The sequence below is a fragment of the Aquila chrysaetos genome, chromosome 14 (assembly GCF_900496995.4).
Source record: "Aquila chrysaetos chrysaetos chromosome 14, bAquChr1.4, whole genome shotgun sequence".
Classification (NCBI taxonomy): domain Eukaryota; kingdom Metazoa; phylum Chordata; class Aves; order Accipitriformes; family Accipitridae; genus Aquila; species Aquila chrysaetos.
The window spans coordinates 4,664,535-4,688,299 of NC_044017.1; the positions used below are offsets into that span (position 1 = coordinate 4,664,535).

General features: G+C 39.2%; 1 protein-coding gene and 1 long non-coding RNA gene across 2 annotated transcripts in view; both read right to left on the reverse strand.

The window, feature by feature from the left end:
- Positions 1-7,544: 7,544 nt before the first annotated feature.
- LOC115350627 lies at positions 7,545-9,475 on the reverse strand. The gene is made up of 2 exons (XR_003926533.1): positions 8,994-9,475; positions 7,545-8,901 (listed from the first exon to the last, which is right to left on the reverse strand). It is a non-coding gene; the product is annotated as an uncharacterized LOC115350627 (long non-coding RNA).
- Positions 9,476-11,200: 1,725 nt separating this feature from the next.
- The window catches only part of TM9SF2 (transmembrane 9 superfamily member 2), a 29,571-nt gene continuing 17,006 nt past the window's right edge, over positions 11,201-23,765 (reverse strand). Inside the window, exons 11-17 of the mRNA XM_030036441.2 lie at positions 23,434-23,553; positions 21,186-21,243; positions 20,364-20,523; positions 18,727-18,878; positions 17,561-17,672; positions 16,666-16,837; positions 11,201-12,609 (exon numbers count right to left, since the gene is read on the reverse strand). Coding sequence (XP_029892301.1) covers positions 12,542-12,609; positions 16,666-16,837; positions 17,561-17,672; positions 18,727-18,878; positions 20,364-20,523; positions 21,186-21,243; positions 23,434-23,553 — 842 coding nt within the window. The 3' untranslated portion in view covers positions 11,201-12,541. The remainder of the gene's footprint in view (positions 12,610-16,665; positions 16,838-17,560; positions 17,673-18,726; positions 18,879-20,363; positions 20,524-21,185; positions 21,244-23,433; positions 23,554-23,765) is intronic.

The following is a 23,765-nucleotide window of genomic DNA, read 5'->3' on the forward strand; positions in this document are numbered from 1 at the left end:
CTGGGAGAAATTAGAGGCGAAAAAAGGGGAAACAACTGGAAAACAGAGTTTGTAAGAGGGTTTGAAGTGGAGAGATGTACTTACCAATCCTCCAGGTGGGAGCAGGTGATCTGTTACAAAAAGTGGTGTGGTTTCAGCATTGGTTTTCTTCTTCATTCCTTATACATCACCACGTTTCATTTGGTGCCATACATTGAGCAGATGTTTTCACTGGACTGGAGTGGGGCCGTTTCCTGAGCATTAGCCGGGCGCTTAGTGATGAACGACGCACAGGAATGGTTCAAAATGCTCTCCGTTACCTTGGGCTTGCTAACATGGTGCCCGCTCTGCTGCTGTGGAGAGGGAATCCCAGCGCTCTCCCCTGGAGCGGGTCCTGCCAGCGGTGCCGATGCCGCTCCCAGGGGATGCGGTGCTGTGTACGGACACAGCCGGCCAGGGCTCATCCTGCTCAACACCTTCCACGCTCAAGGAGAAGAGGGCACCTCAGAGCAACGACGACTCCGACCTGAACTGCTGTCTGCAGGAGCGCGTCCTTTTGCTGACTACAGGCAAAGCTCGGGAAAAATAATCTTAAACATTTAGTGTGGGTGCCAGGTGAAGGTGGGTGGTGGGGAGACTTCTCTCCCATACGTGGTGCTGGAGAGCCTCTGCTGCCAGCACGCCAGCGGTTTTACTTAACAAGAGGCAGGTGATGCTACAGTTCAGAAGCAGGAATATAACAGACATGGAGCTATTTGGAGCAAATCTATTTTAAAAAAAGTAAAATCCATCATGATGGGTGTGCTGGTTTTGGCTGGGATAGAGTTAATTTTCTTCGCAGTAGCTGGTATGGGGCTGTGTTTTGGATTTGTGCTGAAAACAGTGCTGATAACACAGGGATGTGTTAGCTGTTGCTGAGCAGTGCTTACACAGAGCCAGGACCTTTTCTGCTTCTCCCCCCACCCCACCAGTGAGCAGGCTGGGGGGGCACAAGGAACTGGGAGGGGACACAGCCGGGACAGCTGACCCCAGCTGACCAAAGGGATATCCCACACCGTATGACATTGTGCTCAGCATATAAAGCTGGGGGAAGAAGAAGGGAGGAGGGGATGTTTGGAGCGATGGCGTTTGTCTTCCCAAGTCACCGTTACGTGTGATGGAGCCCTGCTTTCCCGGAGATGGCAGAACACCCGCCTGCCCATGGGAAGTGGTGAATGAATTCCTGGGTTTGCTTTGCTTGTGCACGCAGCTTTTGCTTTACCTCTTAAACTGTCTTTATCTCAGCCCACGAGTTTTCTCACTTTTACTCTTCCGATTCTCTTCCCCATCCTGCCGCAGGGGAGCGAGCGAGCGGCTGCGTGGGGCTGAGCTGCCGGCCGGGGTTAGACCTCGACAATGGGTTTCCTACGTGAAATACTGGCAAGCTGTGAGAGGGAAGTGAGGATGCTAGGAGAAAAGTGTGATGCACGTGTAGATGAGGAGGGGGCCAAGAAAGCAGACTGCCCTTCTTAACATTGTTATTTTGACAGATTTCAAAACTCAAAACGTTCTGTGTATCTTATAGCTGATTATATGTAAACGCTTGTTGGTATTTATATACTTTATGCTGTTACTTCAAAGTCCTCTCTCCCCATACGTTTGATAGTGTTTCCACCTTTATGGAGGTTCATTAAACTCGCTTTGCTGTAGGATGCTTTGAAAGCCAGTAGATAATCTGCAGGCTGTTGACACGATAATACTACAATGGCTTGTATGCCATTAAAATGGATCACAGAAATGTTAATCTATAGAACCTGAACTCAATATATCGTGTCAGTATACAGTATAGATCCCTTAATCCATAGACTATTATTAAAGTAGTGGATTAAGGAGTTGTTTGGGATCAGAGCATGCTGTATATGTAACAAAACAGTTTAGCTGAGATTAGTATTTATTACTCAACACAAAAATTGATTGAAGGATTCATAGATGCTTATAATATCGCACTTTGTATTTGATCACTAAATTACTGCCTTTTTGCCATACGAGTTCTTGTTAAGACCTGAGAATAAACTAATCGCTTTGTATGAAAAAGTAAAAACTGAATGACTGACATAAATTTGTTACTAATTAAAATATTTTAACTTCATACCAATATAAAATACGGTATTTAGATGGTTTAAAAAGCATTGTATGAGAATGTGCATGGAAAGGACATTCAGACTTCCAAAATAATAACTTGTCAAATTTTTTTTTTTTTTAAAAGAGTTCGCAAGCTGTTATACAGATCAGTGTCAAGTTAATCTAACCCAAAGCGAACTGGAAACCAGAAGTATTTTTTCCATACAATTTTCTTCTGTCAACAGTCTTTCTGAATTTGTCAGAAGGGGAAGTTTTATTCAACCGTGTGGTAAAGTTGAACTGAGTAAGATCATGGCAGTTTTACAGACTTATCTTTAATGCAGCAGAAGGTTGTCAACAAGCCTTTTCGGTGACATCTCCACATGAGCAGGGCGAGCAGATGATTTGAGGATTACCAGGCTGCTGGACAGGTCAGCTGGCATCTTAAAAATCTCTTCTATAAAGGACCAAATCTGCAGCCAGAAGCTGTTTACTGGCTGGAAGGGGGAGGGAAATGGGTTTGTTTAAAAGGCAGAGACCCTTGGGTTTGTTTGTGTGCCTGCCGCAGACCACTGTCTTTAAAGCTCGCTCTGTATAATGGAGAGCTGAACTCTGGTTGACACTTGTTTTCAAGTGAACTAGTAGGCAAAGTAAAATTTCAGTAGCGAAGCGCCAACATGAAAAGAAAAAAATTGTGTACAGAAATTGTATGACATTTACTAAAAGGTAAGTAGAACAGAGCCATTTTTTTCCAAGGTGGAACGTGTTTGTACCAAATTTCAGTTATACCACAAGTCATATTTAAAAAATTGTTTCTAATCTCACTTTTAGTTGTTAGGTTTTTTTTTTTAAATCCTGATGTTGCTAGTCCAGGTCCCTATTGTACTTTACAGAAGAGTTTGGCTATTTCTGAACGGGGGTTCAGATACTTCCATATCAAGCAAATTAAACTCCTTCTGCAAGCGTGCCTGTGCTGGAGATTTCTCTTCCACAGACTATCCGTCAGCTGCTCGTATCTGTTAGTTTTCAGGTCCACTTCCTACATCTGTACAGCCCCTGGACATATGATGCCGTGGTTTGCAAGCAGCTTATGAAACCCCATGCAGAAGGACACAGCAAACGGAGTCGGCACAAGGCATCCACAAAGCCGTTGCTTTGGGAGCACGCGAGTGGCACGTAGGGAAGACTATTGTACTTGTAGGCAATGATGCTCGTGCCCAGGGTAATGCAGCGGGGACTGGGAAACCTTCGTATTCTGAAAAGTGTCACCTGAATCAATGTGAAAGAAAAGAAAGACCTTCGGCAGCCTTTCAGGGCAGCTCTGAAAGAACAGTTGTGGCCAAAGAACTGGGGAATCGGCACCCGGAAACCGGAGGGGAAAATACCTAGAAAAAAGCTGGTGAACTTTGATGAATCAATTTCCTCACCAGTTCTCTGTGAGGCAACATTTAAGGAGTGTCCAATTTTTATCTAATCCTAAACTAAAGGTTTGTACAACTTAGCTTTTACTTTTCCTTTGTTAAAAAGTCTTCTTTAACAGCCCTGTGGTACTAGCAATTTGGATTAGATTGCTGCTAGCTTCGGAAGTTATGCATTTAATGAAGTCTTAGAGAAGTTAAATCTAGCCTGCCTACCTACTACTTTAACAGACTTTCCATCACTTTTTAACATTTCTGAAGCCCCTATATAGACGACTGTATGTAGTACGTTATCCTTTAATGCCAAAAGGAAAAAAAGTAGAAAAAGAAAACCAGAAAATAGAGCTTTCACTGATTTCCAGTAAGATTTTCTCAACCAGTAAATTTGCCGAGATCAAGATGGTAAGAATACGTGTCCTGAATACAGTGCATACTCTGAATATATTATTCTGTTTATAGACTCTGAAACATCATTTAGATGCTACTGCTTTCTGTCATGTCGGAAAGCAGTGTATCTCAAACTAACACAGTTTTCCAAAGACCATTAAACATCCAAAGGCTGGTGCCTCACATCACTTCAATGAGGTCATTTTCTCATTTTTATAAAGAGAAAAAAGGATTTGGCAAGTGTGATAAGAATTTGTGAACGTTTTCGATGCGTGAAACGTCAAGTGAAATGATTTTGCTTTCCTCAAATAACCAGGTACCCATGCCTCCCAGCAAGAAACAGAGACTCTTCACCAGATGAATAGTGGGACATAATTACATTATACCCCTGTTCTTAAGCACAGACCGTTACTGCTGGTGGCAGAACTCCCTCAGGCTCCACACAAGTTCTCAAATGGGCTCCGGCCCCTGGGAAAACCTGGAATCCCTTGGAAATGCACAGAAGCACTTTGCATGCCATGTTCTGTCTTGGCTGGGATTTTAAAGACTAAATTTTCCTTTCCCCTCTTTGCATGAATTAGAATTGGTTTAGTGCCGGTCCCAGATCGCGAACTGAAGCATCTGCTGACTTTGTCAACCACGTTTATCACACCCAACAGGTACACACAGCCCCCCATCGCAGTAGCCTCACAGTGACCGATGTTACAGGAGTATATTGGAAATACGCTTTCCATTTAACCTTCAGTTTTGTGACTGACGTGCCATGAAAAGTAGCGGTTGTCACAATGATTTTAATGACATGTAAGCGTTTTCTGCCATCAACTAGACCAGAATCATCGACTGTTTCACAGGGATCGCCATGTGGCTATCACATGGCAGCAAATTTGTCCTCTAATAATCAGCCAAGGACTGAAAAACTTCCCACCTTAGAGCCCAGCCGTGGAGAGCGACCTACAACTTAAATGCAAGTAGAGGGATGCTAGCAGATGCAGAAACGTGCCAGCTAGCCACCTCCCGTAACTCTCATCTTCTTTACAGGGAAAAGAGAGTTGTGCTTTAACGAAAGCAACGTAGAGACTCTATTTCAGGTGGATTTGCATCAGCTGTGGTCATAAATGACATACTGCTACCTGCAGGACCTCCCCAGCTGCCTGGTGACTTGAGAGAAAAGGATCATACCATTGCTCCCAAAGGTCTTTAGTTGAAATCAGCTGGTTAAAGTAGGAGATATTGGCTAACCTAGCGTGTTTGAAATGAAATGAGTTCGGGGTGGTCTCATGAGCATTTCAGCCTGCAGATCTAACGGGAATATAGTCTCTGATGTACCACGTTTGGGAGTGAAGCCCCCCAGCCTGGCCTCACAGGACACAGCCACAACTGGGAGAGAACCCAGATTTCAGACTCCAAGTAAAGCAACATCCGATTTACCAATTTAACAAATGGTTAAATATTCTCGAAGGGAGAATATTTACCAATATACCTGTTGGACTAAAAAACTGGATCAGCAGACCTGTATTTCTCCCTGTGCTAATAATCCAACTGACTATAAAGGAAACTCAGCTGCTAACAAACTCACAGAATAAGCTCACAGCCCAGTTATGCTTCACAAAAATACTCTTGACAAGGAGGTGTAATTCATTGTTTAGAAGCACTGAAATGTATTTTATAACTGTTATTCTCTGGCATTCACCCCAGAGGAGTAGCTGTGCTGCTTATCCAGCTACTGCTGAAGGTGTAGCCAATCCACTGTAGATATAGAAGGGCTGAACGTAAGACGTAAAAAATTTTGTCAAATTTTGGAACATATTTATATCACGCAGGAATTCCCTACATATATGTCACGTGAGCTTGGTACTTCCTATTTATATTTTTAGTTTCACTTTCCTAATTTCAATCCATTCAAATAACTCTGTCTCAGACCTTGTTTTTCCCTTCAAAAACCCACTGCCATATGGAGGAAACATTAAAATTATTGGATCCAAAGTAAAAACAAAAGCAGCTTAGTGTTAGCGCAAGAGGCTTAAATCGAGACAATTAAACCTCAGTTAAACTGAAAGTAAAAATTACAAATAATTTTGGCCAGTAGATGTATACCATACACCACACAGAAAGCCATTATTATCCATAGTGAAAGCACGCAGTCTTCAAACAAAGACCATCATCTTCAGAAATACTGAAATCAACTTCCAAGAGAAATCATGCGCCAAGCATACAAGAACAATCTCTAGCAGCAGTATTTTTGAGAAGAGGCCGCCTTCCAGAGTTTCACCAGGGGAACGTGCACTGCTACGCAACTAAGTGATTTTCTTTGACTACCATTTTGTGAAGGTCATGTGGTGTTTTCAGCACGGACGGGACCCAGGATAATCCTTCTGCAGCCCAGCTTTCCTCTTCTGTTTGTTATTTTAATGCTGTGATTTATATTTCCTGCTGCTGTGAGTGACAGCTACTATGACAGCCACCTGTATATCTCCCAGATAACGATGGTTGGCCTGATTAACCACTGTGGTGTTGGGATTTAGGAGTAGCCTTTAGTTGCTTGGTTTTTAACAGAATAGCTGAAAATGAGACTGCTACACTTGGTGGCCATAGTATGAATTCAACCTCTTCCAGGTGTAAAAATCTTGTCAGTGTTCATCTACAGGAGTAAATGTGGCCCATCAAAAATGTCAAATTTTTGAAATTTAATTGGTAACATTACCAATTGGATGACACCAATCTGTGATCCTTTACTACAGACTTCCATGCTGCTTCCCAAAGACCCCTAGGTGTTAATTATTAACACCGACCCGCAGGTTCTAACCAAAATTTTGGCAGGCAGCTCTGGGAGTTTCTGTGACAATGTGCAACAGCTAACAGGGAGGGGAAAAAAAATGACAAAAAAAACCCCAAACTGCTCTCAGGGCAGGCAGTGAGATAATGGAGCAAATTGCCCAAAATTATAATGAAAGGGGTGGGTTATAATTATTATTCTCTAATTTGTTAGCTCTATCCAACCTCTTTTACCCGTGCTGTGGATGTTGCCACTGCCAGTAAGACGTGGTGGCAGACACCTGCTTCTTCCTATGCCTCCGCTCATCAATGCGCAGCTACTGCCTTGAAGCTGTGTTAAAAAATAAAAGGAAGAAATACGCATTTGCGCCCACACAAATAAAAGCGAAGGGCTGGAACACATCCATACCAAACCGAGCCCTCTGGCTTGCGCTGCGTGTGGGAAGCCTGGCCTCTCCCAAACGTTCTCTGTTGCTGCCGTTGCGGCCAAGGAGGGGCTGAAAGAGAGGGAAGGCCAAAAGGGTCCTGAAAGTCTGAAACATTATCAGATCGCAGCCTCACAGAAGAGCAGAGCTTGGTAGTAGGGCTGAGGGGATGATCTCGGGCTCTTTACGGTCTTCAAGGATCTGTAACTCAAGGAGGCAATGGCACAGTGTAACAGCGTGCCTGGGACTGCAGGTACTGGAGGGTCAGCACCACACAGTGGTCTTGCCCACGTTGGGTTATGACAGTACTTTTCTTCTTACACTCTGTCCCATCTTTTTGATCCCATTAACAAGAACAAACTTCTTTAACATCAGCTGCTGCATCATGCCTTTCTAGAAAGGCATAATTCCTTGATATTCCTGATAAGTTTACCAAAATGCAACAAAAACATGCAATAAATCCTTTGCACCAATAAAATGATTTTAATACAGTTTAAACTTTGCATCACCTTAAGTTTTGAAGTTATCCCAGTTCCTTTTCCCTTTCATTCCAGCAACTCAGATTTTCCTTTGGAGCTTAACTGCAGTAAATAGAGCTCTTTTATTGACTCCTGTAAACTTTCTAAGAACATGTTTATTTGTTCTTCCATGAACTTCTTTTGGTGTGACCTGCCCCAACTTGGATGGATTTCTGCCATATACCATATATCAACTAGTAGTGTTGCAGCTTTCTCTACATTTGCTCAGGCTGTGAGATTCAAAGTTGATTAACAGTGCAAGAGGGTGTATTTGTCTTTGCCGTCATCTGTTTGCAGCCCTAGAACTCTCAATATTTTTCATGCGATTTCTGTTTCCCATTTATCCCCTTTATCTTTGGCAGTGTTTTCACTGCAGACTCCAAGGCTACAATTTTCCTTTCCCGGTCCTGCACAGACTGTCTCCATCTGTAGGGGCTCCTGCTGGGTATTTGTTTGTTTGGACACTGTGCACTAGGACTCCCCTTACAGAAGCATATTTCTGCATCACATTACATGGGAGATGGCTTGCTCACATTATTTTACCAGCAATCCTCTGAAGTGTCAGGGATGAGTGGGACAGGAGACGGTGTCCTGTCCAACAAAACACCAAGACTGCAAGTTCTGTCCCATTCTGTGCAGCAAGGGTCTTCACAAGCCTCAGTCGGTAAAAGCTGTTTCGAAAGACAGATAGATAGACATATTAACCCCTAAAATAATCCAATGGTCAAGAAAATCTCTGGGGATTTAGAGTCACTTCCCTAATCTGCCTAAATTTGTCTACCCATTTTGCTCTCTTCAGAAATTGTTCTGGATCTAAGATGTCTCTTCCAGCAAAAACCCCCACTTGAAACTGGTAACAGACTGACAGAAAATACTTGGGTTTAATAAACCAGCATTTTCCTGGTATATTAATCAATTCTTTGTTTGGGCGTTGCCCCCCTGGGTCTGGATATTGTCCTTCCTGAAGGGAAGGAAGTCTCTTTCTTCCTCTCTGCAATTTTTGTCCAGAGTTACTACGGTCACCCTGCTTTCTGGGATAAACAGTAAATTTCAGGCCACCCGCTGCTTCCCTTTGCCTTGCCCTCCACCTGCCTCAGGGCTGCGCTGATCCGACATCATGCAGCAGGACAACGTGCATAATTGTGTGATTTAGCTCTGTTGCTGTCACCGCGGCCTGGAGACAGCAGGAAAAGGGCGACGGAACAAAACATCCATTTCTTCTCAGCTGTCTGCTAGCCTTGCTGCAATGGGGAGAGATGAGCCGTTTCCAGGGGAAGAGTGGTTACGACTCCCTGTAAGAACCTGCAGAAAAAAGTAGGAAACAGATCTGACCCTCTGATTGCTCCTTTCTGTAGCTCCAAAGCAAGGCTGGAGAAGAAATGTCACGACCCTACCCCTTCTTGTCTCCTCGGGCCACGAAGGGAGAGAACGGGTCTCCCCGCCAGCCCACCGACTTCCTCGGCAATATCCCAGAGCGACTCATTCCTGGGGCACGCCACAGGCGGGAGCAGAACACGTCCCACCCGGCTTCACCGTTCTCCAGCGAACGAGAAGCTTGCTCGTCTTCAGCAACGCCGAGGGGATGCAGGGGCTGGACCGTGTACGTGCGTGCCTGCCCTCGTTGGGAGGTCACTGCGTGCGCTACTGCTTCCTCGCAGTTTATTCTATGATTTTGCACACCTCGACGGAATAGGTAGTTGTGAACAAATCAAAAGATAGTCATGGCATGTTGGGAAAAAGATCAGGAAGAATGTTTTCTCTACCTTAGTTATTTCTTCAAAATAGAGAAGAAAATTAAAAATAAATCTGCTGTCTTCTTGACTTCATATGATTGAAAAAAAAAAAAAAAACAAAACACCCCAAACCAAAACAAACCCACCAAGCAACTAAAAAAAAACCCCAACCCACAAAACCCCCACAACAAGCCAAAGTAAATCTCACAGCAGCAGCAGCAGCAAAACAATGCTTGTTTTTGAGCATGTATGGAGGAGCTGGGACACGACATTCAGCCCGTCTCACCACCCAGGCAGGCCAGCCTTTCAGGACACTCTGTGGGGCCCCCTCTAAAAACCCTTTTTTTAGCCAACTTAGAAAAACTGTTTGAAGGTACCAGAGTGGGTACGAGTAAGAACAGTTCATCCTTATAAAGCAAGGCTGTCTATCTGACATACAGTTCATTCTAAAGGACCCTTGCTAGCTGTGTGCCCATACTAGACGCGTTTTTAGCATCTTCACTGATAAATTATTTGTGTAATTACTGTTATTGTTCTTTGCCTTGATTTTTGGCTGCCTATTTCCAGAAACTTTGAAATGAGCATGCATATTTAAAGATATATCAAGGATAAGCCCCTCCAGCAGAGTACTTTGCTAAAACCTTCCTATCATCCCCTTAACTCTGCTCCTGCATTTTAAAAGCTCATACGTGCTGTGGCCAGCAGGTGATGCTAAAATACCTCTGAGGGAAGGAAGAATTTAAACTGCATTTTCATTGAAAGTGCTGCAATCCCGTGAAGCAGCAAGAATGTGCCATCACCCAAACGTGACAAGTTTCATTTGTAATCTTCCGGTGTATCTGATTTACAAGCAGTTAACTACTCTCATCTCATCAACAGTGAGTTCCACATGTTTCAAAAATAAGAAGAAAGTGCATGATGGCAGCTATAAAATAATCAACCGATAAATTAAGTCTCTCAGTAGTCCCTGAAGATTTGTGCTTTAGTCTGACGTGTCATACACTTGTGTACACACATGTGCCCAAAGTCAATATATGAGGTAATAGGAGAAATATTTCGGGAGTCAGATTTATGGAGATACATAAATAAGTAGATCACTATTAACTGTCTGGCATAATGAGAAACAGCGGGATACTAAAAAAAAAATGAAATTAGAAGTGAATTGTAGGCAACAGTATATCTGGGAGAAGACTAGAATATCTCTGCACAAGTAATCTTCTTTCCTTTAAAAAAATACTTAGTTGTGATGTGCTCTTGGAGCTGGAGATACAGCTGCCCCCAGAAATGGAGCTGTTGTCCAAACTGGTAAGACACAGAAAGAGGATGGCATGTAACTTCACGGCATAAAGTCAGTCACATGTGTCCCGCACCAGCTAAGCTTATCAAAGTTCTAGCTCACATATTCCTGGAGCAGGAAAACTAAATCCAACACTGCAGTAATATTCATTTAAAAAAAAAAAAGTTCAGGACAATGTTTTATCAACCATCAAAAACAAAATTTCTACCAGCTGTTAAGGATTTACCATACTTCCGTTACGAGATTACATGCAACTTATTCCTTACCTGTGAAAGTCAAGAGCTCTATCAGCTGAGTAACAATAATTCAAGTCACACTACAGCTCACTGCATTAGTAAAGAACAAACGCTTACCACACTCACCCTTTTCCTGTTTTGAACATAAAACATGGAAGATTTATCTGAAATCAGCATTTCACGACACATCTGAACAGAGCTGTGGTTGGGGATAGGCAGAGCATGAGCGTGGTGTGGTTCATCTGGGAGGGCTTGTGGAGCACAGCAACGGAGGAAATGTGACCTGAAGCCTTTTTACATGCCAACTTTTAGGAGGTTAATAATGACAAGTTACCTTAACCAAAGGTATTTTTATTGGGTTCAATATTCAAGCATCATTAGGTTAAGGTCTTTTAGAAAAGTAAACCAGTAAGAATCAAAAACCCCAACCTTATGAATGGCAATTGGTACATGAGGTTTAATTTTAAATAAAATTTTATCAGGCTTGTGAAAACATGCCAAAAGCCAAATTGTGTTACGAGTCTAAAATTACCAAACAAGATATGAACAAAATACTCCATTTTCAAAAAAAGCAAATATAGGTTTAATGCTAATCATCCAAAATTGACATTAGTCTCTTAATATAAGGCAAAAATAGTAATTTTCTTTTATTTTTTAACCTACATTAAGTACAATCAGCAATAGTTGCTGTATAGAATATGCATCATCGAGATCTTTTAAAAGCAAGATCAGCAGAGAATGCTGACTCATGCGTTGTAAGATCTTCTCAACATATTGACAATTCCATAGCAATCTCTGAAAACGTATCTGGGTTAAGGACTGGATTAATGCTGCTGAGTGGTTTTGTTAAATGTGTGCATAATTTAATTCTCATGCACCACAAGCACATTTCCGGGTTATGGCCATGTAGCACAAATAACATTTCTTGCAGATCTAAGGGTGTGTCATTATACATTAAACCATAGAAAAGGCCATAAAATACTCTATGCAATCTTTAAGCATCCGTCTTCAATATAATTGTATTTACATATTTTATGAACTTATAATATGTAATAAGCCACTGAAGACATTTTTACAATATTTATTAGATTATGAATTTATAAATTCAAGGACTCAGAGGCACATAGTTTAAAAGGCCAAGAACACCGAAACTAATGAAGTCACAGAAATCAGAATATTTATGGACGTAACATCAGTAAAAAATAAAAATCACATCCAAACTAAAAGCAACACTTCTTAAGAGTCATCCTTCAAAGTTAGCATAATAAAAAGTTCTCATTTCCCTCAAAGAAAAATAATTCATCCCACCTACCAAGCTAGAAAAACCTATTTACAGTTGTACTTTGATCAGAAGTATCATTAAGTGTTGTGTAATATAGCCACTTCTACTCTGCCATTAGAATTTAACATTTCTCTTAAAGTATAATTGTATTTACAAATGCATAAATATTGTAACTCCGATCTTCATTAAGATCTGAATGAAAACAGGTCGTTAAGTCACAATACAAACGTGTTAGTGGAAAAAGTGTTTGGGGCAGCTGCATATTCAGTATCATTCTCAAAGAATAGAAAGCCAATACTTCTGATAAAGCTCAAGTTCATCAACCAGACCAGGTCTTTAAGTTACGTTAATGAAGATTAAACCTCTTCTGTGTTAATTCTTTACATCGGTTTCTTCAGTCAACTTTCACCACGCTGTATATTTTGGTTACAAACCAAAAGCATGCAAAGAATCCAATTGTCCCTAAAAAACCAAACAAACAAAAAAACCAGTTACACATTAGGAAAACTGACACAGGAGACAAATTTCTATCTGTAGTTCATAAATCAGGACATACGTATATGCAATCTGCTATCTTTAATCTTCAGCAGACAGTACCTGGTCTTTATAGGCATCAACTACTATATAAAGTATCTCATTATTTTCACAATCATATAGCTGATCACATGGAAGACTCTTGCGTTAAGATGTTTCTGTGTTATTTCTCTTCCTACGTATTTGTGCTGTGTTGTTTCATTATTCCCCAGGCCAACTCCTTCACGTTGCTCCATTTCACCCTTCTTCAGTGACTAGTCACACACTTTACATGATCTGCTCAGCTGGTCAGAATGTTGTCGTTATATTTATCAAATCAATTAGATTGACAGCATCAAATGGAGTTCCCATTTCTTAGTTGCACTTTAAGGTCTTGGAAAATTATAGCACTACCTTTATTTCTACATAAATCATGTTAATACAAGTTTCAAACCATAGTGTAGTTACTACGCAACTTGTACTTCCTATTGAAAACATGCGTTACATACCTTAAAAAGAAACACTTCTGAAATGCTTAAGGCAGTCAAAAGGTATAAGCAAACTTGAACTGAAATTTAAGGACGAATACTGTTTCCCTGATAACTTATAAGCCTTTTAGCTGAAGAAAAATAGCTCCGCCCCTTCTCTTTGTGAAACTCCAACAGAAGTTTTTAACAAAAATATTCTTTTGAATGCAAAGTAGTTAATACAGTTGGGTTTTGTTAATCTAACAGTATCACTTCAAAATGTAGCCTCAATCAGCAAGACGATGGACTCAACAGCAGCTCAGAACACTTATTACGGGAACCTTCATTTCCGACAAAAACTACGACAGGAAAAAAGTCCTGAAAATTTCCGATTTTTGCCTGAGTACGTCTTCTAAAATCATAGCCTTAACTTATGCAAGAGCCAAGTAAGTTCTTTAAAAAAAAAAAAAAAAAAAAAAAAGCACCTTTATTTTAGATCTGATAAGAGGTACCACAAAAGTTGTGTGCTAACTCATTCACGATACAAGCTTGGAAGGAACCATGAATGATATTACGGTAATTTTTTTTTTTTTTTCCCTTCACGCTTGCTAAACTAGTGATGTTTAACCGACTCATTTACTATGATACGTAGTTGTGGTCCCAGCTGTGAATCAAAGATTTGTCATGTAGCTCCCGGTATTTTGCCTGCTGAGTCTGATCAATGACCTGGAATGCAGTATGGATGCGAGTGCCTGAAGCATGTGTTACACTGACATAGCAGCAGGGCACCGTCAAAACCCTTCCTGATACTGACGATTTTTAACAGATGAGTAAGCAGCAGCAGAATAGTTTTGATACAACAATTACAATTTTTTCTTTTTAGCTTCTTTATCATCGTGACACAGAGAGTCAGTTGCCTTTAGGAGCAGTTTTTGCTAAATTGCTAATATGGTTTTTCGTTTAAGAAACTGGAGAAGAACTGCCTGTCCCTTTACCCTGCCTCTGTTTCTGTAAAACCTCATCTCAAAGCACTTCAGTAAATCTCAGAGAACTGAACATATCTGCCTTTGAATGCGTATCAACCTAAATAGACAAAATTACTCTTAAATCTTAAGAAATAGGACTATTCCCTCAAATTAAAGGATAATTTGCACTTAATCTTGTGGGAATTAAGATTAAAAAAATCATTAAGCATACGATGTTTCAAAGTTCTAACGGTTTAGTTAACTTCACATGTATTTTCCTCCCCTAATCTCAATATAGAAACTGAAAATTTCAAAAAACAAAAGCATACAAACTCCGAGAGCTTAGTTCAAGTTGCACAGCGTAACTCGCCTCTCCACTGTCCCAATTCCATGCAGGTGACTACCACAGAAAGCATCTGAAGGGGTCTGAGGGTAAACCACCTCTTCTTTGCCTGCTTGTGAACCTGCCCTGAAAAGGACTCCCTAAATTTGCTGGCAGGCACTGCACAGCCCATTGGTCAATTGGAAGTGAACGTGTGAGCAAAGGTAAATGGTGATGCACTGGACACATCCTAATGCCTCTAGACAATGTCATGTGACATGACCGACTTGAAAGAATAAGGGCAAAAGATGGAAATTATATGAGTACCTTAGGTGCAGAAAGGCAGCTAAGCCAAGTCTCAGCCGAGAAAATTTACTGTAAATCCCCTTTATTGTAAATGTGTGCACTCCAGAATTGCTGCATGCATCCAAAGTAAACAGAGTGAACAAAGGAGACAGGATAAACACAATTCTGGTTTTGGCCAAAACCGTTTACTATTAAAGGCAGACATGCTGAATATCTGTTGGAAAAGCTAGTGAAACTAAATTAATTGACCTTACACTTATGTAAGGCCTAATTATTTTTTCATGCTACTCTAAGTTTGCACCACATTTAAAATTCATCTACATACAGCAGTACACATTCATTTCTAGTTGAACAACCATGCATTCTTAAATTCTTTAGGTCAATGAGACTGTTAGTAAACCCAGACCAGAAGAAAAGGTTAAGAGAAAGGCAGGGTGAGAAATAAGGCAGAGTGAAAAAGGGAGGCAGAATCTCTGATCTACACATTCAGAATTGCTAACCAGTACACAAAGTATACATAAAAGTAGAGATGACGTGTAAATTACAAAATATCCGCAAGCAATGCCAAAACACATTAGACTGAATTAAAAAGAAGGATGGAAGATAAAACTAACCACTTTTGGAACACAGCTTGATCACTTTTCAAAGAGATTATATAACATGCTTAAGTTCCATTCCCTCCTTTTAACAGGCAATGACCCAAGAAACTCCTTGCACGCTCTTGCTCCTGTTCATCATCTGCATTCAGTTGTGGTGCACAAACTGCTTCAATATTTCCTAAGCTGAAGTGGCAATGTCCTTGAAATTAATATTCGGTTACACTTAAAATGAACACCATTCTTAAATGTCATTTTTTTCCCACGAGATTTTTTTTTTGTTCTCCTATGTTAAGTGAAAATGAAAATTCTACTTATGGTGAGATCTGTATTAAAAGCTCCGATGACAAGCCATTTGTGTTCTAGGAAGCCTCAAAATATAGCTGGTATAGCTGTATACATAAATACATATCAAAGCCTTAGGAATCATTAAACTTCATCATAAACATGGAGCTTGAAACTATTTAAAGCACCGATCAGTTCAAAATAGTTTCAAAAATATTGCTCTGTAAAGTCCACAAAGACAGATTACATTCAGCTGGAACAGAATTTAGTCTTTTTAAAATTTTTGAGGAGTTGGCGGTTGCTGCCTTCCTGCATAAGAGTTTGAAAGGAGACTTCTTGCATTTTCACTACCATTCTTCCTCCCTAAACAAGGGATGTGTGTGTCTAACTGAAGATTCCTTATCAGTACTGAAGATGACAAAGGAAGATTTTATGACCTCATCTCATTTATTGAAGAGGCAATTGAAATGCAGCACCTGAGAGAGCTGCTTTTCCAAAAGCTCACAATAAAGATGACAAGGTTCTGACAAGACTGCATCAAAAATGGTGAAGAAATTCTGTCTGCTTGCCATGCCACTTCAATGAAATTGGGAAAGAAGGCAAATGGAAAAAAAAAAAAAGTATTCTCTGCCAACTTTTAGTCCTCTCTCTTCCTTCCTCCTATTCCACAAAAGCTGCAATTTCTTCCTTAATTGACACTGTAACTGTATACTTGATTTTGTGATTTGAAGTGTGTTTCTCCAAAACCAACTAATTTAAAAAACTGAGTTTGTCACATGACTAACATAGGAATGGAATCTGGAGAAGTATTTATCACGTTTAAAGGTGTCATATTTGAAGACCTAATTATAGGCCACACCTGAAACTAGCAGTAGTTTTGCCTCATCCTCACTTAATGTCTTTCACTAAAATTTGTGATCAGAGTTGCAAAATGCTACACAACTACCTGGACAAAAATCAAAGACATATCTTGATACAGGATTATGAGTTTATATAAGTTTTGCTGAGGATCCTACTGTGCAAAGCTAAACTCAAAATTTAAAATTAAGGTTCAATATACTTACCTGTGAAAAGGAAGAAGATCAAAACCATGATCATGGTATAACCAAAATATAAAATGGTGCTAGCTGTTCCTGTGATTTGCAGTTTAGAAAAAAAATAATGTATTGCATATATTAGGAAATAAACTGCAGTGAAACCGCTAGTGAGAAATGAACGCCACTGCCAGTGATAGTCCTAGAAGGGGTGGGGAAAAAAAAAAACAAACCAACCATGAGTAATACTTCATACACCTCTAACGCACTGATCCTATTACTGAATGCAGAGCTACTTTTTCTATTATCACTTTATCCAAAAGTGAGTTTTTATAGTTTTTATCTACAGGAAAAAAACCTATATATAATCAACACTGCTTTAACTACACCATTCACAATTAGAGATAAGACACCTAAATATCAATATCAAATAGGCAAAAACCAAAAAACCCAAATAACTCAGACCTACGATTGCCAGCCACAGAGATTTTTTTTCCCAAGGTTGAGCATGTCCAAAATGCACTTTGATTGAACAAAGTTAATGGGTTAGTTTAGCGTCTTCAGAAAACAGGGAGTTAGACTCTAAAGATGAGATACCTGACTTAGTGGTACTCAGTGCAGTGTTTTATTATTTGTTACAAGTTTTGCCAAAAGCAGCCCGCTTCACTTCTGCTTCACATTTTAAAGACATGGTTTAAGGACATCTAGTAACAGTCTTTATGTTGAGTTCTGGAATACTTATTTCCAATTACAAAAGCCTTAAAATTTTTATGTTGAATTCTGGAATACTTATTTCCAATTACAAAAGCCTTAAAATTTTTATGTTGAATTCTGGAATACTTATTTCCAATTACAAAAGCCTTAAAATTTTTTTGAAGCATCCTTAAAACAACGTCAAGTATGAATACTGAAGAATATTTCTTACCTCTGCACATAGATGGAAGTAGCAGAGCAATATTGTGGCCTCAGAACATGTAATAACCAAAATAATGAATACCAAAAACAGGAAGCCAAACATGTAATACATCTGGTGAGACCTATAAAAGGGAGTTTTAAAAAAATAGATTTAAAATGGACACTGTGCTAATAGTATTTCTTCATATGCAGTAATAACACCTTCACCTTAAGTATTCCCCTTCCTACTGAGGTACTGTCAGTTGTGCGGCCATACAATTGGCTAATTTTTTTCTAACTGATGAATAGGAGCCTCGGCAGCTCAGTCTGAAAACAGCAAGAAAGCAAGCCCAAAGCATGGTCCTGGTTGGGATTTTAGGGAAAGAACTGACTAGACATAATGAGTGAAATCACAGTTCTAGTGAAGTCAGCGTGACCTCTTCCACTGACTTCAGCAGAACTTGGATTTCACCTCACATTTCAATCAAAGAGGCAGAGCCGCAAAATAACAAGAAATGTCAAATGCTGTAGCTGTCTACATTGGGTAGAGGCACCTATTCAAGGTTCAGAAACAGTTTAACGAGATCCAATAACTAAATTGTGCCAGAAGGAAGACAAATCCCTCACAGTAGATTAGTTTGTCAGTGTGCTATGAGCTCACATCAGAATTCACTTACACTGGACTAGTCTTTGGTGCTGTATTTTTGAAAAGAATTACTCTCTAATGCCTTTATAAAGATTTCATAAAATTTTTTTTTGTTTCTTCCCTCCCCCCCCCTCCCCCAGGAGTATTAATACTTTTCTAGCCCAACAACAGCTACAAAACCCCCCTCAAGTCAATTTTAATATACTTACTACTCTCAAGTTATATGCCATATGTCAGCTTCAGAGCCACTTCCACATGAAGTTGGAGAAGTAGCATGACAAAACTAGCTATTTGAATATTGTAGGTCAGCTGTAAATTGCTAAGCATATCACAGCCACTTCCCTATACACCTCGACAAGCAAAACAGGCACTGAATATCTTCTAAACCACAAAGCGTTAAAAAGATGTTAACATTTAAATTTTTATTGAACCAGTATTCTGGTAACTGCATCACCAAAAATCAGTCAAAGCATCTTGAAGAAAAAAACTTTCACAAAGAAATTATCACCTTTTATGACAGAGAAAATTCAAATAGATTGTGGTTAACTTACCAAATACTATTGAGAATAAAGAACAACTGTATAAAGATACATCCAAAAGGCAGAATCCCTCCCATGATAATGCCAGGTAATGGCTTTGTATAGAATGACTGCTCAGGAATCTGACGAGGAATTTGATTTGTGCGAACAGGGTGTTCAATAGCCTTTAAACAAAAATAAGAAAATGCTAAATAAATAACGTCAAACTACAGCACCACCTTTTTGCTTTCTTTTTGAAATGATTGGTAGCAAAAGTCTACTATTTGTTTTGAGCGTGCGTATACCCAACTACCACTAACTACATCTGCTTTCGCTACCAGCCAAGCTACCAACATTTGCTAGGCAAACAAGCTAAAAGACAACTCTTATTGAAAACATAGCAACAGATATTTTGGACTTTCCTTTTTATGATTACCTATCTATGATCTGTTACAGAGCCTGAGCTGATTTCTCACTTTTCAGCTGGGGTGTAGTGGTGGGTGGTGCAGACTCTTTCTTTCCCCTTCTAAAATCCCTGTATGTTGTTTTTCAGGATTTACTCCAAGAATCACATTAGGGTAAACTTACAAACTGAGAGGATTCAATCTGGCAATTAAATCCTAATTTGAGATGCATGTATAGATCTGCATGGCAGGAGAAAAAATTTAAGGCAGATAAATGCATACTTTGCCATCTTTCCCCTTTCGTAAAGATTACATCAAGAGCATCAATAGATACTTGCTAGGTGCTTGCTTTGTGATTCGATTTTAATGTATTTGTGACACCTGTCATATTGCCTTATAGTTTATCAAATTCTCCTTTCTTAAAGGAACTGCCTCTGTACAATGCAGGGGGGATTGCTGGAATTTCAACATGGTTGTCAGAAAAAACCACTGAATTTTGGTTAAGGAAACGGGATAACTACAATCGACTTTAAAAGTGCCTTCTAAGATACTTAAATATTCTCTGAAGGTATTACATCAGAGCTACAGAGAGCTGGGACTCTGGCTTTCTGTACAGGAAAAACCACAAAAATATCTGAACTTACAGATCATTAAGTTTGTGGGGCACAGTAAACCACTTTTTTAAACAAAAAGAGAAGAACAGATTTCATTATTTAAGAAGGTTTGGTCACCACTGTCACACAGAGCCCTCATATAAATAAGCAAAGGCAATCCATTTAGGAGTAAGTGATAACCATTTACAGGACACTTAGGCAAAGAAATTTCACAAGAACTCTAGCAATTTCATCAGAAATATCCTCAGTGTAGAGGGCAGACAGGAACAAAAAACATAGGGGAAAACCAGAAATGCATAAATTGCTTTCCCTTATGCTTGGCTGGGCCAACTAATTTTTTTAGTAATGAAAGAGAAGCTAATTAAAATAAAAATGCCCAAATCACTGCTTTACCTGGAGCAGTCACTCAAATACAATGATAACCCTAATTGTTGCAGAGAAATATCACCACCAACAGCCAACTGAATATCAAAGTCTTGGAATCCCAAGATCGGATATCTAACGCAGCTCTAAAGTAACTGAACAGAACTGGAGGTGACAATTCAACTAGCTTAGGTGCTACCTCAGTCATTGTCTATAAAGTGAAAAAAAAAAAAAAAAAAAATATATGTGTATACACACACTTACAAAACAGCTTCTCAAAACCACTTACGTTTTTCTTAAAACCAAAATAGGCACCAATAAACGTCAGCGGTACAGATATGCAAAACCAGAGTGCCAAAATAGCAACCAAAGTACCAAACGGAATAGCTGCTGAAGAGCCTTCTCCCCAGAGAATGAGGTTCATGATAAAAAAATCTGCAAATACAATTCTGAAAAATACATAACACACTTAAAACACAGAAATACTCCTTAATATTTAATAATGTTAACAAAACAATAGCACTGCATTAAGATTTTAATGTAAATCTTTGTTAAAACCAAATGACACACACAAAATATCAAAATGAAGAGGTCAAACAAGCAATTCTTTGTTAATCTAGTGGGACTGAACTCCAGCAGGAGCTGACGTTCCAACTAAGCAATTTCAAATATATGCTTGTCTTAACTATACTTCAGGGTAAGACTGCTTGCTGCGATTAAGTAGAAAAATTTATCACAGTGGTTATACAGTATATGACACTATATAAGACCAACTACAGTGTGGTCAGAGAAACAGCCTAGAGAGTAAAAGAAAGCAATAAAAAAAGTGTGCCTGTCTAAAACTTACTACTATCATAACGCACTTTCTTAAATCAACCTTTTCATGTAATGTGAATAAACAAATGCTTACAAAAAAAACCAAACCAACAACCTAAGGATGATATGCCATTAACGTATTCATCTTTGTCAAAAGTGCCGCGATATTCTTGTAGCTTCTGGAATAAAGGGACAATGTAATAAGATTTACTTGTATAGCTGAAACTTAAAAATTAGCTATGCATGTCAGAGAACCAATTTAATTCTTTTAATCATGGCGATATTCTCAACTTACCCAGGACAAAGGAATGATGTCAGCAGGACATTTGTTTTCCATTTCTCACCTCCAAATGCTGTATTAAAACATTTGACAGTCATCAAAACATGCATTAAGCTCACAACTATTAATTTTCCAGTCCATTTACCTGTTACACTTTGGTTGCAAATACTCAGACATTGTGCTATCATGCCCAAGTTTCAAACACTAAACTAAATCTTCAGTAATAAAACTGAATTCCCTCATCATATTGCTTAATCACAGAGCTTCAAAGCAAAGAAAAATCTCAGACCAAGGTCAGGAAAAGTATCCAACTCAATAAGATGGGTCTCTGACCACTTTATCTGCTCAAAGGAGGAAGCAGATTTACAGTACTTTTAAGTCTTTAAAAAAACAGTTTAAACCTGGAGTGATTAAGAAGTTTAAGCTTTCTAGCATTTGACTGCACATTTCAGTAAGAAAAAAAACACATAAATACATGAAAAGCAAGCTTAACAGTTTTCTTGAAATAATTCTTTCTACAAATCTTACAAGAAAGTCAGGACCAACACACTTACAGGAAGTAGTGATGTCCTCTTGAGTCTTAACAGCATTAATAACATTGGTGATACCAAAAGACCAAAGATAGCTTTATTAAGAAAATCTTTATGAATTTGCACTATGCTGATAAAAAATCTAGTCAGCATACTTTCAATTGAAAATATCCTGCTGAAATTCGGTGAAGCTGACAATTTCATCTGAGCACTGCCATAATGACATGCTTCTTTACTTCAAGAGTCAGAAGTGATTATGGTTAAGAGTGATTTTAATTAAGTTTCTATTTCTTCATAAAATCTTGGTAGAACATGGGACCAGTTATTAAGATTAACCATTTAATTTCAACTCAGGTTTCACTTTTTAAATGCAATGTTGAAAAACCAAAACTTTTAGAACTGGATATCCATTTCAGCTGCATTTTGGTTTATGTTTCACATTACTTTATTTGTATACTATCAGGAGAAACATTCATGTTTACATGCTCTATACAGGGTATGGACCACCTCGTCTTATAACAAGGATATCTCTGGATCAGTGACTCGCTGTCTTAGTAGCTAAACACAATATTCAAGTATCAACTAAATGATTCCCAAGAAATATAATATGAAATGTAATTATTATTAGCTATATCTCCACCAAAGATACAGGATTCAATTTACCATCAAATACACGTAAAAATATCCTTCAAAACACATAATATACAGCATGATATAAAGAATAATTCTGTCCTCAATTATGCTCTTAGTCCTAAAGTCTCCTTCCATTTAAGTCTAATTGGCTTGAAGATTAGGAAAAGGAACAGTTCGCTATCACATCACTACACAGTGGAAAAACTCCTTACAAAATACAAACTCTCTTTCCCCAACGGTTCTCCCCACGTGAAAATTACGAAATGGTTAGAAGAACGAACTCCAATGCCTACTGTCAGGCTGAAGTTCAGAAATAAACTCCTTCTCTAGCCCTGTATGTTCAGAACTAAAATAGTCCAAAATATCCGCCTCGCTCAGTTATAAAGAGTCTTTTACCTTGAGTAAGGCAATTAAAGCAAGCTCTGTGTGGAATGGCATGCTTCACCTTAAAATACACCAGAGGGTACAGGGGCAAAGCATTTGAGGTCAGTAGGCAGGCCTTGAAACAATAGCTGGGATCAGTGAAGGACAACAGTATCAACTAACTACTGTCAGGTGCCCAAACACCACGGGGTTGATCTCTACAACTACAGAACACCTAATAATCCTTCCCCCTGTGCCCCTACCACAGTCTGATAAGCACCATTCTCCCAAAGATCAAGGAACTAGCTAAAAAAGAGGTGACATATCACAGGCATGCAAGAGCAGAGGTTCATGATTTGGGGGAAGAAAAAAAAAGTTACTAAGCAACATCAATGGCTAAAACTAAATGCAAGTTATCACCGTGCCCCCCCACTGTAGGAAACAGAAGTACAAAACTGTCTGATGTAATGAGCTTAGTACTAGTAAAATAGAATTTGCTTCCCAATTCCATAAATACGTAGCAGCAAGACCAATTCAGGGTCTTTAGGCACGATCACATCAAAACGAATGTAACCATGTCAGTGCTCTATATGTGTTTTCAGTTGTTAAGGTAAGTACATTTCTCCAACTTGCCCCAAGGGAAATTACAAACAGTACTGCAAAATAAAAACCAGTTCTGTGATGATAATTTACTTTAATGAACTTAAGCCTTGTCATTTTAAATAACTTTTACTCACATTTGTAGAATCTGGCAGCAACATAACCGGCTGGAGTTCCAAGCAGTACCCACAAAACTACAGCACAGGTCATTAGAGCTCCCCGGTTAGCAGGTGACAAAAATCCCAGGCAAGCAAAAACTATGAAGCAGAGATGCACAATTTTAGAAAGTAACTATACATTTGACTTAAAGCCAGTACATCAGTTATCTTAAAATCTGTGTGTACTATGTTGCATGTCTATTATATCAGCTCAGCTGTTCCTAACACAAAGACTTTTAAGAAATTTCTAGACAAAAACCGAAACTGCTATTTTTACTAGTACCATGCAATTAGCAGTGAAACATCATCTG